The sequence below is a fragment of the Babylonia areolata genome, chromosome 12 (assembly GCF_041734735.1).
Source record: "Babylonia areolata isolate BAREFJ2019XMU chromosome 12, ASM4173473v1, whole genome shotgun sequence".
Lineage (NCBI taxonomy): Eukaryota > Metazoa > Mollusca > Gastropoda > Neogastropoda > Buccinidae > Babylonia > Babylonia areolata.
The window spans coordinates 2,664,503-2,682,002 of record NC_134887.1 but is presented as its reverse complement, the minus strand read 5'-3'; the positions used below and the strand labels follow the sequence as shown (position 1 = coordinate 2,682,002).

General features: G+C 42.1%; 1 protein-coding gene, 1 long non-coding RNA gene and 1 other non-coding gene across 5 annotated transcripts in view; 2 read left to right on the top strand and 1 right to left on the bottom strand.

The window, feature by feature from the left end:
- The window catches only part of LOC143288321 (uncharacterized), a 17,393-nt gene extending 5,504 nt beyond the window's left edge, over nucleotides 1–11,889 (bottom strand). The window contains exons 1-2 of the long non-coding RNA XR_013056079.1: nucleotides 11,838–11,889; nucleotides 31–405 (exon numbers count right to left, since the gene is read on the bottom strand). This is a non-coding gene — a long non-coding RNA (uncharacterized LOC143288321). The remainder of the gene's footprint in view (nucleotides 1–30; nucleotides 406–11,837) is intronic.
- Nucleotides 11,890–12,149: 260 nt separating this feature from the next.
- On the top strand, nucleotides 12,150–12,222 carry Trnav-aac (transfer RNA valine (anticodon AAC)). The gene has a single exon. It is a non-coding gene; the product is annotated as a tRNA-Val (tRNA).
- A 1,867-nt stretch (nucleotides 12,223–14,089) lies between these two features.
- The window catches only part of LOC143287954 (uncharacterized), a 24,332-nt gene continuing 20,921 nt past the window's right edge, over nucleotides 14,090–17,500 (top strand). For 2 of the 3 annotated variants that reach the window (XM_076596197.1, XM_076596196.1), the window contains exon 1: nucleotides 14,090–14,152. In XM_076596197.1, coding sequence (XP_076452312.1) covers nucleotides 14,095–14,152 — 58 coding nt within the window. In that variant the 5' untranslated portion in view covers nucleotides 14,090–14,094. Of the gene's footprint in view, nucleotides 14,165–17,500 lie in introns of all 3 variants that reach the window. The other variant, XM_076596198.1, reaches the window with a different exon arrangement.

Below are 17,500 nucleotides of genomic sequence, written 5' to 3'. Positions count from 1 at the left end.
ATAACGCTCCAGAAACTGTGTAAGACCCACCCAGTTCCAGCAGAGCTTAGTTGAAGATCCAGGGGACACAGTGGGTTGTCGGTGCGTGTGTGCGTCGTCGTGGGTGCTTTGCCGTGTGCCTGTCAAGGCTGGAAGAGGTGATGGTACGATACAGCCAGTGCTGCAGGTCTGGCGGCAAGCTGTCATGGCGGTGCTGTTTGGCTCAGGTGACACATGTCAACGGACACGCCGTTTACAGGCTGTTCTTGGAGCTGACATGGAGAGGTTGTGGGGGGAGGGTTGTGGTGTGAGTGTAAGCAACCCTCACACCCTTCTCCAGCTTTTCTCAGTCTGCCAGCAATCGTTTGTCTCCCTTTCTTCTCATATTATCTCCCTGGACCTGGTCATCTTTTTGTGGGAACAAAACTAAAAAAAAAATTTAAAAAAATTTTTTTAAAGTGTGTGTTTGACTAGGCAAGTGTTGTGAGACCTCGTTGGGTTTTTTTCCTCATGGGTACAGCAACTTTACCGCTCTGTGTGTGAAAGAGTTCCCTGGAGCATGAATTTCATGACAATGTGCACGCAAATTAAAGAGGGAAAGACTGTTGTGATTGCAGGGGAAAGAGAGATTTTGTGCATGCCGAGGAAAGAGAAAGACTTGTGCATGCCGAGGAAAGAGAAAGACTTGTGCATGCCGAGGAAAGAGAAAGACTTGTGCATGCTGAGGAAAGACTGAAAGACTTGTGCATGCCGAGGAAAGACTTGTGCATGCCGAGGAAAAACTGAAAGACTTGTGCATGCCGAGGAAAGAGAAAGACTTGTGCATGCCGAGGAAAGACTTGTGTATGCTGAGGAAAGACAGAAAGACTTGTGCTTGTCGAGGAAAGACTGAAAGACTTGTGCTTGTCGAGGAAAGAGAAAGACTTGTGTATGTCAAGGAAAGAGAAAGACTTGTGCATGCTGAGGAAAGACTGAAAGACTTGTGTATGTCGAGGAAAGAGAAAGACTTGTGCATGTCGAGGAAAAACTGAAAGACTTGTGCATGCCGAGGAAAGAGACTTGTGCATGCAAAGACAGAAAGACAGGAAGACATGCACAAAGGGCAAAGAGAAAGATTTGTGCATGTGCAGAAGAAAGAAAGACTTGTGCTTTTGCAGAATAAAGATGGGAGGACTTGTGCATATATGTACGGGCACACACACACACATATACACACAATAGGCATGCACGCGCGCGCTCACACACACACACACACACACACACACACACACACACAGCCCATTTGATAGATAAAACTGGGGTGGAGAGAGAAGAAGAACAAGAAAGACGACTTTCTACTGGAAACCTTTGATGAAATGAAACACATTGTTCACAGAGACCCAGGCTGAATCCAAGGGCTCTGTAAGCCTGTGAAAAAAGAACATGAAACACAAACAAAATAATGATGACAATAATCAGTATTTATTTAGAGCTGAATCTTGTGCAGAGACAAATCAAAGTGCCCCCACACCAGACATTCACAGGCATGATGTATAACACTGGAAGAAAACAAAGAACTGCACAGGTGCCATGACTCATCAATCAGACTCAAAGCAGAACGAATGCGGGTGTTCTTCTGTTTCTCACTTAAATTACAAGACAGGGGTTGTGTCAGAGACTGTCTAGGACCAGTGAAAGCTCTGCGTGTGTGCGTTTCTGTTCTGGAGAAGGGCTGGACTTTGATGTTGATGCACGAAAACAAAAACAAAAATAGATTGCCCGGTTATCCTACCTGCCATACGCTGGACTTGCCCTTGTATGTGTGTGTTGTGTGTTTGTGTTTGTGTGGTAAGAAACGTCCCACTTCCATCTGGAAGTTACGGAGTTTTTTTGTTTTTGTTTTTTCTTCTTCTTTTTTTTTTTTTTTTCTTTTTTTTTTCCCCCGCTCTCTCTCCCCTCCGTTGTTGGCACACCAGTGTCCACACAAATCCTGCATTGTCCAGCCTTGCTGCAGAGCCTAGGAAGAGAATGACCATTTGACCCGCCGGACTTTGTTTAATTAATGACATTTGTGGACATAGCTTCGGAAATGAATCACACGTGGAGTGAAGTGAAGGTTTTGTAAACCCCTCCCACCCGCCCCCCCCCCCCACCCCCCCCCCCCTTTTTTTTTTCTTTTTTTGATTATTTTTTTGGTTGCCTTTTTTAATGCTTTGTGGAACTGAAGTGCAATTTTTTGATGACAGATGTGTGTAACGGTAGTGAAGCAGTTTGCAGTTCAAAGTGTTGTCTCCTTTTGTTGGTTTCTGTCCCTCAGCCTGTACAGACATGTGGAATGGAATGTCTTGTTGCTTTTATTTACAGCTTGCCATAAAATGAACTTGTACATGCTGTGGTTGGGAGCACTGCGACATGGGAACATTTATACGTACATAAAGCAGTGCGACATGGGTACATTTATACGTACATAAAGCAGAGGTTTGCTGCGTGTCTTTGTTCTCATGAAAACCTGAACGGGCTTGGGATTTTTGGGGGTTTGTTCGTTGTTGGGGTTTTTTTGGCGGGCAGAGGGGGGTTGGGGGCGGGGGGGTGCCCTTCCCTCCCGCCCTCCCTCATCTGTCTCTGTCGCTTTTCCTTTAGAACAGTATGTGCATCTATTGGGTTGGTTTGTTTTTGTTGTTTTTATATCACTTGATTGATAGTAAATGTTTCTTCTTTTTAACTCTCTCCATACGAACGACGAAAGAGACGACGTTAACAGCGTTTCACCCCAATTACCATCATCAAAATATTGCAAGCGGAAGGCTCTTATACTGAAGACGTGAATGTTGACAAAGAATACCACAATTCTGACAACGAGAGTGTTGTCCTCTGGCGAAATTACGTAAAATGAAATCCACCTTCATAGGTACACAAATATGTAAGCATGCACTCAAGGCCTGACTAAGCGCGTTGGGTTATGCTGCTGGTCAGGCATCTGCTCAACAGATGTGGTGTAGCGTGTATGGATTTGTCCGAACGCAGTGACGCCTCCTTGAGAAAGTGAAACTGAAACTGACAACGGAAGCTAAAGGTTGGGTCATTCAGACACCCACTGGACATCCGAGGGGTCTGTGCAGAGGAGAAGAGAGGACTGGCCGTACTGAGTGAGTTAACTTTGAAACAGAAAAAAAAAAAAAAGGAAATGAAATATGCTGCTGAGTAATACTGCATGTCATGAGCGGCAGACATATATTGAAATACTTTTCATATTCATGATTTATGATTCAAATGAAAAGGCATCTCCCTCAGCTGCCGCCGCCCCCCTGCCACCCCAAAAAATCATGTGGCAGATTTTTTTTTTTTTCATTTATATGTGTGTGTGTGAATGCAAGTGTAAATGTATGAATTGAGGAATTTTGTTGCTTTTTTAAAAAAATCCATTGGTGCATCAATTTTATATATGCTGCATGCTTGCATTCCGGTGAATGTGTGTGTGTGTGTGGACAGGTATGTGGGTGTTTTCAGCAAAGTCTTTGCCAGTTTTCTTCTTAACTCATCGAGCCCTGCGCCTGAGCACTGCTCTGGTGTCAAAATTTGTGTTATCAGAATTGTCTTTCAAGTTCCTACATAGGCATAAATTACAAAGAAAGAAAGTAACTTAGATATAGTATTTGTGGATGTGTCCACACCTAATTTAGAGGAAAAACTGTATTTTTTCTGAGGTTTTATTTCTGCATCAGTGTGGCATGGAAGTGTGATGAGGCTGTGAACTGCCCCAGGGTTGAATGGGTTAAGAGAGGCTGTGAACTGCCCCAGGGTTGAATGGGTTAAGAGAGGCTGTGAACTGTCCAGGGTTGAATGGGTTAAGAGAGGCTGTGAACTGCCCCAGGGTTGAATGGGTTAAGAGAGGCTGTGAACTGTCCAGGGTTGAATGGGTTAAGAGAGGCTGTGAACTGTCCAGGGTTGAATGGGTTAAAAGAGGCTGTGAACTGTCCCAGGGTTGAAAGGGTTAAGAGAGGCTGTGAACTGCCCCAGGGTTGAAAGGGTTAAGAGAGGCTGTGAACTGTCCAGGGTTGAAAGGGTTAAGAGAGGCTGTGAACTGTCCAGGGTTGAAAGGGTTAAGAGAGGCTGTGAACTGTCCAGGGTTGAAAGGGTTAAGAGAGGCTGTGAACTGTCCCAGGGTTGAAAGGGTTAAGAGAGGCTGTGAACTGCCCCAGGGTTGAAAGGGTTAAGAGTTGGGATGGGTTGTTTTTTTTGTTGTTGTTGTTGTTTTTGGGGAGGGTGGGGGGTCATGGGAGGAGGGGGGAGGCAAGTGGGGGGGGGGGGGGGACACTCTGAGATGGCCTGACAGGAGAACAGGAGACGGGGTTGGGGGGGGATTCAAGGTGGGAAGGGAGGGGGTGGGTGGTGCTTTTCTGCGTAGGTCTGCTGTCAGAAATGAGCAGTGGTGTCTCGGGCATGCTCACTTGTCAGTTTCACGGGGTCAGTGCAGTCAGCACCAAAGGTGTGGAAGGACTCAAAGAAACTGAGGCTTCTTTTTAAAGAGGTCTTAAAAGTATGTTAAAAAAAATCAGCAGCTGGTGTGACTTGGAGAAACTGAGGCTTCTTTTTTACAAGGTCTAAAAGTCTCTTAAAAAAACAAAAAACAACTGGCGTGGCTATTGTTAATGGTTTTGAACTAGTTGTTTTCCTTTAAAAATAACATTTAAACATATTTGCAATGTTTGTTGTTCTTCAGGGGAGCTTAAACCTGAATTTGAAACCAAGCATGATTCTTGCCAATTCTGGTGTTTGGAGCAATGTACTTTCACTTTCGAGTGAATTTGTTTCGGCAGACATTATCCGTTACGTATAAGTAGTATGTGTGACAGGAAAGTAAAAACTGGGGAGAGAGGGAGGGAGGGTAGAGGTGTTTAAGATGGGGCAGGGGCTCATGTACGTTTATGTCTATTTGACTGTGCTTTCATATCTGTGAAACTGCATGTTTGGTGCATATCTGTTATGCGTAATTATTTGCTTATTTATCATCATTGTTGTCTTTTTTATTTATTTATTTTATTATTATTACTACTTTTTTTTTCTTTTTTTTTATAATTATTATTATTTAATTATTTATTTATGTACGCTTATAGTTGACTTCATCAAGTTTTTGCGCCTTACACATATTATTATTATTAGTAGTAGTAGTTCTTTTTTTTTTTAAATGTATTTATCTATTATTTATTCACTTTTTTTTTCTTTTTTTCTTTTTTTCCACAGCCTGACTAAGCACGTTGGGTTACACTGCTGGTCAGGCATCTGCTTGGCAGATGTGGTGTAGCATATATGGATTTGTCCAAACACAGTGACGCCTCCTTGAGCTACTGAAACTGAAACTGGGGCAGGGGGAAGCGTGATGGTCTGCACTGAAGCTGACCGCCCTGTCACGATTTCACCGACTAGGGGCCAAAGCTGGCCGTCCAGTGGACAAGGGGAGAGAGTCTTTTCAGTTGTCCCCGACGGTCAGATGACAGGCTGGCACTTCTTTTGACGGGCGGAACAGCCAAGTGGTTAAAGCATTGGACTTTCAGTCTGAAGGTCCCAGGTTTGAATCTCGGTAACGGCACCTGGTGGGTAAAGGGTGGAGATTTTTCCCATCTCCCAGGTCAACATATGTGTAGACCTGCATGTGCCTAAACCCCCTTTTTGTGTATACACTAGCAGAAGATCAGGTGCACTTGTTAAAGATCCTGTAATCCATGTCAGCGTTCGGTGGGTTGTGGAAATAGTGACATACCCAGCATGCACACCCCTGAAAACAGAGTATGGCTGCCTACATGGCGGGGTAAAAACAGTCACACGTAAAAGCCCACTCGTGTAAATACGATTGAACGTGGCAGTAGCAGCCCATGAACAAAGAAAAAGAAGCAGAGCTTTGTTGTGAATGAGCATTGACCTTTGAGGCTGTTTACTCCACTTGTTTTTGTTCTCCTCCATTGGTTTGATTCTCTCTGTTGTTAACGTAATGTTCGTTTGTTCCAGCTTCAGGCATAGTGTGGACGCCTTGTTGTTTGTGATTCTTTGTCCTTCCTCTTTTTTCATTTGCATAAATGGTGCACCCCACCCCAACCCCACCCCCACGGCATGACAGCGAAAGAAGCTGTTGTCAATAAACTGGCAATGAATCAACCAGTCTCTCTTCTTTCCCCCACCCCCACGCCCCACCCCCTTCCACATGGCAGCCCGTTCAGGTTTTCATGGACAGTGACACCAGTTCTTGGTATGTTTGTACTCCACAAAGTGAGTTTTATACACACATGTATACATTTACCGTTTCTCCCATCCCATGGTACGTTTTTCATCAGTGTCTTTTTTTTCTTCTTTTTCTTGTATGTTTGATTGCATGACTTGTTTTATGTATATATTTATACATAAAATTATATGCATATACATATTTGTGAGTAGGTTAGGTTTAATGCTGAGCTGTGTTATTTCGACCATGTTTTTGTTTGGTGGTTGTTTTTTATATATATATTTTTTGTGCCCCTGAATTATTTTGATGATGATGGTGGTGGCTGGGGTGCTGAAAATGCCCGTTGTTGGGGTCCGTTTGGGTTTTGGGACTAAATAACAAGAATGAGCTCTCTCGCAACACACCCCGGAGTCAAGAGACACAAGACGCATGTGGTAGTTGGTCAGGAGACTCCAGCAACACTTCTGAAAGAAGTTGATATCCCCTCGACTGTGTGGTCCCAGTCTTCCCATTGAAGCCCATAGCACGGTAAACTGGCCAATAGCCCACCTCTGATGGGGCTCGAACCCACATCCTCCCAGTCGTCAGTCTGTGACGCTAACCACTTCACCACAGTGGCTGGTACTATGACCATGTTTTGTTGAAATGCCTTTTTTTTATAATTTTTTTTTTTTTTTTATACAGAGTAGTGTTGAAATGCGCATGAACAATGAAATGTTGGTATGTATACATTCAGTCTTCTTGATTTGCATGGCTTGGATTTTTTTTTTTATTTGTGTATTTGTTGCTTCACTTGTGCTATGTTTGGCAATGAATTGTACGTTTGGAGGTAAATAGGAGACCTTTTCGTAACTTTGGACTCAGGGGGAGGGGAAGGTTGGTGAGGGATTTAAATGTTTAATAACTGAGATAGGAGGAGAAGGGGGAGGGGGTGAATCTTTACAGGTGCAAGAGAGGTGAATAGCGGTTTTTCAAGATATCGTATTTGAGGAGACTCATTCTTTTCTCCTTTCTTAAATTTATTCCTTTTTTTTTTTTTTTTTTTTTTAAAGAGTGTTGTCATTATATGACTTTTTTTTTTTATACAATTAAATTGTTTATGTAAAGGTAACATGATAGATACTACAGTCAGGGGATAATATATGGTTTTTATCTTCCATCATTACTCTAACACATATATCCCCTCTCTCTCATTCATACATGCACCTTTCTCCAACGCATGCATCCTCTCTCTCTCTCTTTCACACATGCACCTTTCTCAGACACAAGCACCTCTCTCTCTCTCTCTCTCTCTCTCTCATTCATACATGCACCTTTCTCCAACGCATGCATCCTCTCTCTCTCTCTCATTCACACATGCACCTTTCTCAGACACACGCACCTCCCTCTCTCTCTCTCATTCATACATGCACCTTTCTCCAACGCATGCATCCTCTCTCTCTCTCATATTCACACATGCACCTTTCTCAGACACACGCACCTCTCTCTCTCTCTCTCATTCATACATGCACCTTTCTCCAACGCATGCATCCTCTCTCTCTCTCATTCACACATGCACCTTTCTCAGACACATGCACCTCTCTCTCTCTCTCTCTCTCTTTCATACATGCACCTTTCTCCAACGCATGCATCCTCTCTCTCTCTCATATTCACACATGCACCTTTCTCAGACACACACACCTCTCTCTCCCCCTCTCTCTTTCATACATGCACCTTTCTCCAACGCATGCATCCTCTCTCTCTCTCTCTCTCATTCATACATGCACCTTTCTCCAACGCATGCATCCTCTCTCTCGTTCACACATGCACCTTTCTCAGACACACGCACCTCTCTCTCATACATGCACCTTTCTCCAACGCATGCATCCTCTCTCTCTCTCATATTCACACATGCACCTTTCTCAGACACACGCACCTCTCTCTCTCTCATTCATACATGCACCTTTCTCCAACGCATGCATCCTCTCTCTCTCTCGTTCACACATGCACCTTTCTCAGACACACGCACCTCTCTCTCTCTCTCGTTCACACATGCACCTTTCTCAGACACACGCACCTCTCTCTCTCTCTCATATTCACACATGCAACTTTCTCAAACACACGCACCTCTCTCTCTCTCTCTCTCTTTCTCTCTCTCTCATTCACACATGTACCTTTCTAAACACACACACCTCGCTCTCACTCTTTCTCTCTCTCTCTCGTTCACACATGCACCTATCTAAATACATGCACCTCTCTCTCTCTCTCTCTTTCTCGTCTCTATTTATTCATTCTTGTGTCTCTGTTTTTGCTTTCCTGAAAAGTTAAGAATCACTTGGGGACTTGTAGATGTTGTATTTTTGGTTGGTTGGCTGGGTTTTTTTGCCTTGGAGGGGGGGGCAGGGTGAAGTGATCATGAATTTCTGGCTCACAGCGCTGTATCCAGCCAGTGTATTGAGCAGCACTCGTAACCAGACGTGCATACTGACTTTTTTTTTTTTTTTTTTTTTTTTTTTGCTCCTTTCTGTCGTCTTTCTATTTGTTCTTTTTTTGTGTAAGGTTATCTTTCTTCTTTCTTTTCTTATTATCTTTCTGCTCCTTCTTTCCCTTTTTTGTGTGTGTGTGTGTGTGCTCCTTCTTTCTTTATTTTTTATTTCTATTTTTGTTTTTATTATTTTTATTTTTTATTTATCGTTCTGCTGCTTTCTTTTGTAATTTGTTTCCATCATGCTATTGTTTCTTCCACCCCCACCACCCCACCCCCCTCCTTTTTTTTTCCTGTGTCTTCTTTTCACATGTCTTCACCCAGTTCCTTCTTTATGTCCTTCCTCCCTTCCTTCCTTCCTTCCAACCTTCTCTTCAGGCCCTTCCCCCTCACCCCTTTCCCCGCCTCCTCCACCTGTCTTTCTGTTGTTCCCCCTTTGATAACAGAACTTTTCCTTCATTTCTTCCCCCCCATTTCCGCTCTGCTTTTTGGTTTTTCTGTCACTGTCAGTTTCTTCACGTTCTAAGGCGAAAAAAGGAAAGAGAAATATTTGTTTTGTCAGTTTATTTACAGAAGGGTTTTTATGGGGGGTTTTGGGGGTTTTTTTGTTTTTTTTTCTTTCTTTCTTTTTCTTTTTTTTTTTAAATTGCTTTGTGAATGACGTTTTGTTGCAAGTCGTTTATTTTATTGTTGCTTTGGTTACTCCAAAACCGAGCAGGATATTATTAGTTTAATAACAACAGTTTATGCATGTAAACTGTATATATATATATATATATATATATATATATATATATATATATATATATATATATATATATATATATATATATAAAAGAGAGCTTATGCAATGGTGCATGCGAGTACATTGTTGTCTCTTTGTGTGTATTGTGGAATGTAGTTATGATGTGTTTGCATGAAGGCTGTGTAGACAGTGTATTGGATGTACCCATACCCCCACCACCCTTCTCTCCCTCTTTTTTGAGATTGTGTTTTATATATACAAGAATATGTATGTCTCAACAGTAATCATGTTTACAGTACTTAAAGATGTTATTCATATTTCATGCTTTTTTCCCCCTCCCCCTACCCCTCAGTACTTTTTAGTGTATACCTACTTGCAAGTCAAGCTGTCTAGTCTCATTTAAGAATTGAATAAACTTTTATTACTGAGTCTTGTCGACGTTTGTGTGATTTTGGAGATTTGGGAGTGTTTGGGTGGTAGGGGGCGGGGCTGGGGTGTTCATGTGTCAGTGTGTGTTTGGGTGTGGGGGGTGTATCCAGGCATGTGTGTGTGTGTGTGTGTATGTTTGTGCCTCTCGCTGTCTCTTTCTGTCTCTCTGTTCCATTTTTTCATGGGTGTGTGTCTGTGACCTGTTGACAAACGACATGTGCACACCAGTTACAGTCTGTGACCTGTTGACAAACGACACGTGCACACCAGTTACAGTCTGTGACCTGTTGACAAACGACACATACACACCAGTCACAGTCTGTGACCTGTTGACAAACGACACGTGCACACCAGCTTCAGTTACAGTCTGTGACCTGTTGACAAATAACACGTGCACACCAGTTACAGTCTGTGACCTGTTGACAAACGACACGTGCACACCAGCTTCAGTTACAGTCTGTGACCTGTTGACAAACGACACATGCACACCAGCTTCAGTTACAGTCTGTGACCTGTTGACAAACGACATGTGCACACCAGCTTTAGTACACCTGTTACAGTCTGTGACCTGTTGACAAACGACATGTGCACACCAGCTTTAGTACACCAGTTACAGTCTGTGACCTGTTGACAAACGACATGTGCACACCAGTTACAGTCTGTGACCTGTTGACAAACGACACGTGCACACCAGTCACAGTCTGTGACCTGTTGACAAACGACACGTGCACACCAGTTACAGTCTGTGACCTGTTGACAAACGACACGTGCACACCAGTTACAGTCTGTGACCTGTTGACAAATGACACATGCACACCAGCTTCAGTTACAGTTTCAAGGTGACAAAGCATGTGGACTGACCGATATATGCTACACCACATGTGCTGAGAAAAACAAAGGCAGGAAAATTTACTGAGAAAATGAAGGCTCCTGGCAAGGGCCAAGTAACTGTGTTGACTAACAAGATGAGACAATTTAAGCGAGATTGATTTAAGCGATGACGACTTATTACGACATATACCATTGTTTCTTTGAAAATTGAATATGATGCCGAGGATAAATGTGCTCCATTCTCTCATGTCAATTATGCATCTACAGTCTGGAGCAATGCCAGTCACAACCAGCTTTAAAAAAAAAGTAAAATAAAAAAATTTAAAAAGTTAACTCATTGCATAGACGAGCAGCTAAACTTATTTTACCTGACCATTCCCTATCAACAGATGAAAATTAAGAAAACTGGAAATATTACCACTATACAAGCAATTCGACTACAATAAAATGGTCCTCATGTTCAAAGTACACAAAAACATGTCACCACCATACCTCAGTGACCTCAGTTATCATTTTCTTTGTACTGTTAAAAAATATATATATATATATATTTTTCTTTCTTTTTTTTTTAAGATATTCATTTACCCCCTTTTTTTTTTCTTTTTTAGTCTCTCAAAGCCTGACTAAGCGCGTTGGGTTATGCTGCTGGTCACGCATCTGCTTGGCAGATGTGGTGTTGGGTATGTGGATTTGTCCGAACGCAGTGACGCCTCCTCAGTTGAGCTACTCAGTGATACGCTTAGTCAGGCCTTGAAGAACTTGAAAAGAAGAAGAAATGAAACAAAAACAAGACTAGTAAGTAAAGATAAGTAACTGAACTGATAAATGGATATGACTCATAGTGAGTAAAGATAAACTGAGTAACTGAACTGAGAAATGGATAACATAACCAAAAATAATAAAGTAGTTGGTAAATAAAAAAAAAAAAAAAAACACATACTGATAGATAAATAAATGACATAAAATAAAATATCGAAAAAATTAGGGATGCAAATAATATGGATAACAATAATGATAAAGATTAATAAATGTGTAAATAAACAACACACACACACACACACACACACACACACACACACCAGATGTACAACCAGTATGCGGTCTCAGATATGAAAGCACAAAGTAATGCTCACAGGCCAAACACCACACAGAAAGCACACTAGCCCCGGCACACACACACACACAAACACACAAACCGTATGTGTTTGTGACGGCTGACAATGGAGTCCGTGGCGTCGAACACACAAGTTTTTATCTGTTTGTGCCGAGACGGAGACTGCTTCTGCAAGGGAAGTAATCTGATAAATGTCGACATTCGCCTGAAAAGGGGATTTACGTCAGTTAAAAGTTTGTGCAAAGCAAACACTTAAGGAAATGAAATAATCTGAAAAGAGGAGGCAGAAAAATAGTGAAAAACTGTGGGAAATGATACCACGAATCGATCGAAAGGAACCTGCGTAGAACGAAATTATGGGTTAAGTATTAAGAGAATCAACTTGACGTCAGTTGTTTCCGTAGTGTAGTGGTTATCACATCCGCCTAACACGCGGAAGGTCCTGGGTTCGAGCCCCAGCGGAAACATTTTTTTTCTATCCCCCTCCCCCTTACTTATTTTTCTTCCAAAAGAAAGATCTGTTTCCTTCAATACTTTTCAAGAGTGGAAGTTGTTTTCGCTTAAAACATCTATTCGTTTCAAAATTGCGTTTGTTTTCTTGAAAATGGATAAATAATACCAAGAAAGAAAACAACGTTGATGAAAGACAGAAAACATATTCCGTCGCCGTAATGTTCAGAAGATCATCCCGCCCACACCCTCATCCCCCATGCATAGATCCAGGCCTCACTCGCATCACCCCTAAAATAATGAATATATAAATAAATAACACACACACACACACACACACACACACACACACAATAATAATAATAATAATGGATACTTACATAGCACACTATCCAGAAATCTGCTCCAGGTGCTTTACAAAAACGCTTTTGTTAACATAAAACATTACATCTATGTTACATACACACACCAAAATGTGACTACACACACGCTGCATACATACATTTTAACATACATGTGTATCTAACAGCTACCCTAACACATACGCACACATAGGCAGGCACACACTTACATAAACACACGCACACACTGAATACACATCCATATACATGCATGTAGTAATGTACACATGCACATGTATACAATGATTACATACCTTTGAAAAAAAAAGTTATCTACAATATATAATTCGATTGAATTCAATTCAATTCAACTCACCATTTTTTAGGCATGGCTCCCCCTCCCCCCCTCTTTGGCCTCGCCCCTCACCATTTTTAGGCATGGCTCACCCCACCCCCACCCCCTTTGGCCCCGCCCCTCACCATTTTTAGGTATGGTTCACCCCCTTTGGCCCCACCCCTCCCCATTTTTAGGTTTCACCCCCACCCCCCTTTGGCCCCGCCCCTCCCCATTTTTAGGTATGGTTCACCCCCCTTGGGCCCCGCCCCTCCCCATGTTTAGGTATGGTTCACCCCCCTTTGTCCCCGCCCCTCCCCATTTTTAGGCATGGTTCACCCGCCCTTCGCCCCATTTTTAGGCATGTTAGGGTGTGGACGTGAAGGAAGGTATGGCCGTGTGTGGTGCCCTTTCGTCGTTACAGAAACAGGGACAACAACAACAATGATAATGATGATAGTGATAGTAATATAAAATAAAAGTGACAAAGATGCTGATGATAATGATAATGATGATAACAACAACAACAAACACGATGATGATGATGATAATAATGATGATGATGATGATGATGATCCTGCTGCTGGCGATGATGATGGTGTGATGATGACGACGACGACGACGACGACGATGATAGTGATGACGATAACCTCCGGCGACGACGACGATGATGATAACATTGACAACAACAACAATAATGATATGATTAACGATGATGATGATGACGACGACGAAAGCACTACTACAAACTCTATTTCTACTGATAACAACAACAGCAACAATAACAATAATAATAGTGATGATAATGAAAATAATAATGATAGTAGCAATAATAATAGAAGAAGGAGGAGGAAGAGGAGAGAACCAAGCAACTGTTATGTGTTCTGGTCAAAACGAACCCTGGAAGGGGGCAGGGGGAGATAAAACTGACTGGGGACAGAAATGGGGACGGGGGGTAGGAAGTTAGGTTTACACCCTCACTGCTGCGCGTGAGCGTGGGGCTCGGAGAGGGATGGAGCGTTCTCTCGGCCGTGTCAAGTGGCCCAGGCACTTGTGAGAATGGTGGGGGAGGTTGGGGGACACTCTCATGTTGACCACCTTTACTTGTATACCCCCTCCCCCCTCCCTCTCTCTGTCTCTCTCTCTCTGTGTGCCGTGTGTGTGTGTGTGTGTGTGTGTGTGTGGGTGTGTGTGACCAGCGACGTCATTTACTTATGTCTGTTCGGAGGGACCGGGTAACTTTTTATCTTCCGCGGTTCAGTTGTGCTGGTGGTGAGTTTTATGGTGTGTGTGTGTGTTTGTGTTTCATGGTCTTCCTTATTCTTTTCGTTGTTATTGTTGTCGTCGTCGTTGTTATTGTTGTTGTTATTGTTGTCGTTGTTGTTATTGTTGCTGTTATTGTTGTCGTTGTTGTTATTGTCGTCGTTGTTGTTGATATCATTGTTGTCGTCGTTGTTATTGTTGCTGTTATTGTTGTCGTCGTCGTTGTTGTTGTTGCTGTTATTGTTGTCGTCGTTAGTGTTGTTGCTGTTCTCACGAAGTTGTTGTCGTCGTCGTTGTTGTTCATAGTTTTTACCTTTTCGTCATCTTGTTCATGTTTTTCCCAGTATTTTCTTCTTCTTCTTCTTTCTTCTTGTCCTTTTCCTCCTCCTCCTTCTTCTTCTTCTTGCTTTGAGCCATCCTGTTCTCGCTCACATTCGTCTTCCACTTTGTCTTCTTTAAAAAAATAGAATAAAATAAAATTATTATCTGAATTATTTTATTGCATCAGTTTTACAGGAAAGAAGAAAAAAAGCTGGTAACAATCAGTATCATTTCTTTTGAATGCAATTGTCTCAGCTTGGAAGAACGATGTAATATGTCTTTTCGTTTTTTTATTAATCACTTGCTCAAACTGCTCCAGGAGGAAGGTGGCAGAATGGTTAAGACGCTCAGCTGCCAATACAGAGAGTCCGTGAGGGTGTGGGTTCGAATCCCGCTCTCGCCCTTTCTCCTAAGTTTGACTGGAAAATCAAACTGAGCGTCCAGTCTTTCGGATGAGACGATAAACCGAGGTCCCGTGTGCAGCACGCACTTGGCGCACTGAAAAAGAACCCATGGCAACGAGAGTGTTGTCCTCTGGCGAAATTACGTAAAATGAAATCCACTTTCATAGGTACACAAATATGTAAGCATGCACTCAAGGCCTGACTAAGCGCGTTGGGTTATGCTGCTGGTCAGGCATCTGCTCAACAGATGTGGTGTAGCGTGTATGGATTTGTCCGAACGCAGTGACGCCTCCTTGAGAAAGTGAAACTGAAACTGAAACTCAAACTGCTCCCGAACAACGGTTGCATGTGTACATTTCCAAAAGATATTGTCAATGGCGTCCTTACCATTTTGGCAAAAAGAGCACCTGGTTTTGTTTTGACTACCATGTGTGGCAGGGCAACATTTGGATCTTATTCGAATATGTCTGCCTACATGGCGGGGTAAAAACGGTTATACACGTAAAAGCCTACTCGTGTACATACGAGTGAACGTGGGAGTTGCAGCCCACGAACGAAGAAGAAGGAAAAGAAGAAGAAGAAGAAGGTTCTTATTCTCGGTCTTGTGGTGTTTTGATATTCTGTTCGTCATTTTTGACCGTCTTCTGATGTAGGCACATACTTTGCCCTCTTCTTGTTTTTGTGTTGTTCTCTGTCTTCTTCCTCTTCTTGTGCTCTGTCTTCCTGTCCTCTGTCTTCCTGTTCTCTGTCTTCCTGTCCTCTGTCTTCCTGTTCTCTGTCTTCCTGTTCTCTGTCTTCTTCCTCTTCTTGTCCTCTGTCTTCCTGTCCTCTGTCTTCCTGTCCTCCTGTTCTCTGTCTTCTTCCTCTTCCTGTCCTCTGTCTTCTTGTCCTCCTGTTCTCTGTCTTCTTCCTCTTCCTGTCCTCTGTCTTCCTGTTCTCTGTCTTCTTCCTCTTCTTGTGCTCTGTCTTCCTGTCCTCTGTCTTCCTGTCCTCTGTCTTCCTGTCTTCCTGTCCTCTGTCTTCCTGTCCTCTGTCTTCTTCCTCTTCCTGTCCTCTGTCTTCCTGTCCTCCTGTTCTCTGTCTTCTTCCTCTTCCTGTCCTCTGTCTTCCTGTTCTCTGTCTTCCTGTCCTCTGTCTTCCTGTTCTCTGTCTTCTTCCTCTTCTTGTGCTCTGTCTTCCTGTCCTCTGTCTTCCTGTTCTCTGTCTTCCTGTCCTCGTTCTCGACTCTTCTTTTCTTTTTATTTAAGAAAGCAAACAAACACATTTCACATAATGAAGTCACCAAAGTATGACGTGAACACAATAACCGATGGATATTTTCTGCAGCTAAAGGCTTAAGCTACAGTCACAAATGATGGACATCCGAACCCTAAATCATGTTATTTCGGAATTTTGTACTTCTTGATGTTCTTTTTATTTTTCTTCCTCAAGTGGATTTTCATGAAAACATTTCAGAAACGAAACCATGCTACCTCAAACAGGTTTATATAAAAATAAATAAATAAATAAAAAATTCGAGTATGTTTTTGAATCGGAAAGAGTTCTTTTTACCATTGCTATTATCAGAATTTCTGGGTGTGTTTTATTATTAATACTGTATTTGTTATTACTATTATCATTATCAAGACAACGTATATACGCATTGACATGATTGCTTTTTTTCTTACATTATTTTCACTTTTCCGCCATTTTTTTTTACATTATGATTATACTAATCATCATCATCATCATCAATAACATCATCACCATAATCATAATCATGATAAATAATAAAAAGCATTAAACATCAAATAGTGCAATGAGGGTTGCCTCACAATCAGAGTCGGAATCGTCTGCGTCATACTCATTCCAAGCTCCGTAATTCATGCCATAAGGGAAGTAACTCCTCAGCAAGGGGGAAGTATAATGACAGGCCGGGCTCATTAGCTGGAGCTCTCAAGGGCGGCCACTTGACCCACCTGCTCGTTCAGTCTTGCTTTCGTGGTCTCTGAACTGTTGTTCTTCTTCTCCTCCTCCACCTCCTCCTCCTTCTTCTTCTTCTCCTCCTTCTTCTTCTCCTCTTCCTCCTCCTCCTTCTTCTTCTTCTCAGAACATGAAAGAAACACAACTTAACATAAAATATAAAGACAATACTATTAAACAAGTTACTAAGCAAGTTACTGCGTTCGGACAAATCCATATATGATACACCACATCTGCCAAGCAGATGCCTGACCAGCAGCGTAACCCAACGCGCTTTGTCAGGCCTTGAGAAGAAAAAAAAAAAAGAAAAAGAAAAAAAATGATTGAAAGAATGTTATCAGCAAGACTGGCATTTTGAGATAACTACTTGGGATAGGTTTTCTTTTTTTATTATCATTATTTATTATTATTATTATTATTATTATTTTGTTTTGTATATATATATATATATATATATATATATAGTTGATTCAAGTCGTCGCTTTCTATTAGTTCATATTTGGTGACATATGCTCACCACATTAAGGTGCGTAATGCATTAACACGATTTAGACTTGGTGTCTACCCTTTGAAAGCTCAACGCTTACGTTAATGTCAGAATGTTTCGTTGGATACTCTAAACTGCCCGTTTTGTTGTTGTTCCGTTCAAGAAACAGAAGTCCATTTTATA